The sequence below is a fragment of the Palaemon carinicauda genome, chromosome 20 (genome assembly GCF_036898095.1).
Source record: "Palaemon carinicauda isolate YSFRI2023 chromosome 20, ASM3689809v2, whole genome shotgun sequence".
In the NCBI taxonomy this organism is placed as follows: Eukaryota; Metazoa; Arthropoda; class Malacostraca; order Decapoda; family Palaemonidae; genus Palaemon; species Palaemon carinicauda.
The window spans coordinates 81,893,131-81,897,092 of record NC_090744.1 but is presented as its reverse complement, the minus strand read 5'-3'; the positions used below and the strand labels follow the sequence as shown (position 1 = coordinate 81,897,092).

At 33.4% G+C, this 3,962-nt stretch overlaps 1 protein-coding gene across 1 annotated transcript; it reads right to left on the bottom strand.

The window, feature by feature from the left end:
* Window positions 1–224: 224 nt before the first annotated feature.
* Window positions 225–725, bottom strand: LOC137659929 (uncharacterized). Its single transcript, XM_068394693.1, has one exon. The coding sequence runs from the start codon at window positions 723–725 to the stop codon at window positions 225–227; it is 501 nt and encodes a 166-aa protein (XP_068250794.1).
* Window positions 726–3,962: the final 3,237 nt, after the last annotated feature.

The window sequence follows — 3,962 nt, the reverse complement described above, 5'->3', positions numbered from 1 at the left end:
GTTGGGTACACTGTGAACCAGCCCTTGTTCACAAATGAACTTTAAAACATCCAGGGGGGTGACAGTGTCAGGCTGAAGGCGGCGTGCAACTGCCTGAAGTTCATGAGTCATGACACAAGTCAGTGGCGTCTATGTCCTTGCTTTCTCCATCTCGTAGTGGTGTTTCCAGCTTGGTGTAATGTTCCATAAGTTGTGTGTTAGTTATCCCATTAAGTGATTTCACATCATACAAGAAACCAAAAAACAGACTTCATCTGCTGCAGTTGCTGAAAACGTTCCAATACAGAATTGATGGCAACATCGACTACAGCAAAATAGAAGTTAACTTTAAAGTTCACTTTTGCATTCTGCACTGGTGTGTCTTCTCCTTCATAGTCAAACTGCCTTTCCGTTTTCCTAGGATGAACGGAATCTGCAACAAAAACTTGGTCTATCTCCAAATCATTAGCCAATTCAGTAGCATCAACTAGTACCTTTTCAAACTCTGTATCACTTCTTCTCTCTTCTAGAAACATTCTAGTGCATTCCAGTTGTTTTGATGCTGATGAAATACCATTTTCTTTTGCTTGTAGTTGCTTGCTGGTAATGTTTATTTCAAAAAGAATGTCATACCAAACGATCAATGAAACCAAAAATTTGAATGTTGCAATGCCATTTACAGGAGCTTTAGCTTCTGCACGTGTGGAATTTCCAGATGATCCAAGGAGAGTAGAATCTGTTGCCATTTCAGTAAGATCTACGATTTACGGTCTACCCGGGAATGTTGAAGACCTTAATTAATTATTAGTAGCCTCACTCTCGAGTCTCAACTTGTATAGACATGTAGGGGAATGTGCAGTATGTCTGTGCTCCAAGATTTCCTCTCACGGTCTGACTCACCAAAGAAAAGAAGTGAAGTGTCTTTGTAGCTTACAGAGGAAACAGCAACTACTTTTAGTAAGACGGAGTAGACGGTAACTTGCATAATAGACGTGGCTCGAGGTGGGTTGCAGCATAAAAAAAATAAACAAATAAAATTAAAAAAAATCTGGAAAATGTCCGCGCGGAGAGAGAGAGAGAGAGAGAGAGAGAGAGAGAGAGAGAGAGAGAGAGAGATTCTGCGTGGCCCATACGCGTATGACATGATGTAATCTCGATAATATCATAAGACTTCATAATTTTTTTTTATGATAAGCATAAAATAATTCTTTTTTTAAAGAATTGGTGCAGAAATATTTGTCAACTGACTCGAACATTTAACTACAAGTAAACTAAATGTACCCTTGCTTTATTGTATTTGTATGTAGTATAAAACTGCGTCATTCTTTAGAAAAATATTTAATTTCAGTTGAACAGTATATGGAACTATGAAAAAAGTCATAGTAGCTTTCTGTATATTTGTCTTTATTGTAATATATATATATATATATATATATATATATATATATATATATATATATATATATATATATATATATATATATATATATATATATATATATGAATTTATGTATAATTGTTCTGTATATTTATAACTTTTCTGTATATATATAATTGTTTTGCATATACTTATTTATTTATTTATTTATTTAGTTCCCAGTTCTTGCGCCCCCTTCATTCTTGCACCCTGGGCGACTACCTAGTTTCGCCTTAAGGACGAGCCGGCCCTGATTGACAACATTGATTATATGTACAGTTACTATGGTAGCATGTTTGCTTCATTGTGACCCATTACCACTCTAAAATGATTCTCCTAATATAAGAAATATACGGGAAAAATATATAGGGAAAATTGGAATCAGACTATCCCAACATGGGCGTAATTGTTCGAGTAAGTATAGAATAATATACTTCTAAACATACACATACGCTCAATTAATCGGACATAAACCTAGCTGCACAATCATACACATGCATTTATATGCAACTTACTGCTAAAGTGATATACAGGGACTCTCTCTGTTCTAGTTTTCACAGTTAATTGCATACATAAAAGTTTCACAAAAAGTTAAATTTGGTCGAGTCCTTCGAATGAATACTGAAGTAGACCGAATAAGCTTATAGTAATAAGTAAATTTTATTCATGTTTAAACTCTGAATATCAGATTTAAGAAGCAATATAATGCTAGGTGATTTTGATACAACCATCCGGCATGTCTAATTAATAGTTGTGAAAAACGAAAATGGCAAGGAATCTCTCAGCCAAAGTCCAGAAGAAGAAGAAGAAAGTCAACATCTCGAAGTGCTTGATCACATTGGGTTTGACGGTAAAATAGAGTGACTTAAAATAAAGTTTTTGAGGGAAGAGAGAGAGAGAGAGAGAGAGAGAGAGAGAGAGAGAGAGAGAGAGAGAGAGAGAGAGAGATAAATAAGCAAATCAATTAGGTATATGTGGTTACGTAGACATACACTAATACCTGGTTAATTATACACTTATTAATCTTTTACATAGATAAGACTATTTTCATGAGATGAATGAAAATGAACATTGTTCTACATCAAAACAATTCTTTCATGGTAACTCTATGATACATCACAAACTGATACCACCTTTTGGGGGAGACTATCTTAGATTTGATGTATCCATTTAAAAAATTCCCTCATATCAAGGAAAAAATCCTGGAGTGGAAAAAAAGGCTTAAATTGTATGTAGAAATCGCTAATCAGAAACAGGAAACCTATTTGGAACTGTCTGGAGCTAACTTCAAACCCTGAAATAAAGTTCAGACTCACTCTGATAGATTTCAAGTCCTTCTGCAACCCCTCGGTAATCTATGATGGGATTTATATAAATGGACGAAAAAATCGCTCATATTTACGATTTATCATTAGAGTATGCCACATTAAAAGATCTTTTGTCAGGAGATTTCTTTTATGATGATATGGTTTTTATATACTTTAAAGGACGAAATTTATCAGATTTCTCAAAAATGCAAATGTCTTCATTTTACAAACATAAACTAAATGAAACTGCCAGAAGCACCTGGATGAATTTAAAACTACATTCAGAATATCAGAACAGTGTATTTCTGAAAGTATGGGAATATCCCATTTATACCATCACAGAATACCTTCTTTTGCATATCTTTAATAAATAGAATAAAGTGAAGACATAAAATTTCATATAAGATTTAAAATCAGAATGATTTTTGTTCATTGATAAACTTAATTCAAGGAATGAACACGACTTTTATGTATTAAAGATCTACACTGTATTTGGAAGTTTGTTCACAACTGATTAATTCTACACCGTATTTGGAAGCTTTGTTCACAACTGATTAATTTCTTTATCTTGATCTTATTACACTTGATCTAATCACATTTCAAATTTTTTTTTTCTCTCTCTCTCTCTCTCTCTCTCTCTCTCTCTCTCTCTCTCTCTCTCTCTCTCTCTCTCTCTCTCTCTCTCTCTCTCTCTCTTCGTCCAGGTAAAAAAAATTGTAATTCTGCGAAAAAAAATTCCACTTTTACCAAGAACTTTACTCATTCCATTTAAATGGTAATTTGGTCGTTCGTTGGAGATGAAGATTTAAAACTTTCTTTGTTTTCATTATTTATTTCTAAAGCCATTCATCTTCCATCGAGTGAATCGGTAACCTTTGCAGTTGATGGTAAAAAAGACAACTACCGATTCCATAAGGTGTTAATTGCAAGGCCACCGTTCATTCTTATTTATTTTATTTTTTTTTCAATAAAAATTTTACCGCGCCTATTCCATTTATACCTTGAGTATACTCAGGAGGGGGTGGGGGAGGAATTTGTGAGATCAGTCATAAAATTCTGTGAAACCTTATGAAAAATCATTTACGTATTTGATTTTTTTTTTTCCTTTCAAATAATCTTAGTTCTCATTAATTAATACTCATTAATTATTTTCCGGGTATCCAAATATTTTTTAATTTCGAGTCTTCAATACCATAACCATTGTATTAAGGAGTAAATCTATAATTTCACCAATGTAGAACTAGCGAAAAATCATGTAA

What these genes read in the sequence shown, in the direction of transcription:
- LOC137659929 (XM_068394693.1), bottom strand. Translation starts at nt 725, where the DNA reads ATGGCAACAGATTCTACTCTCCTTGGATCATCTGGAAATTCCACACGT.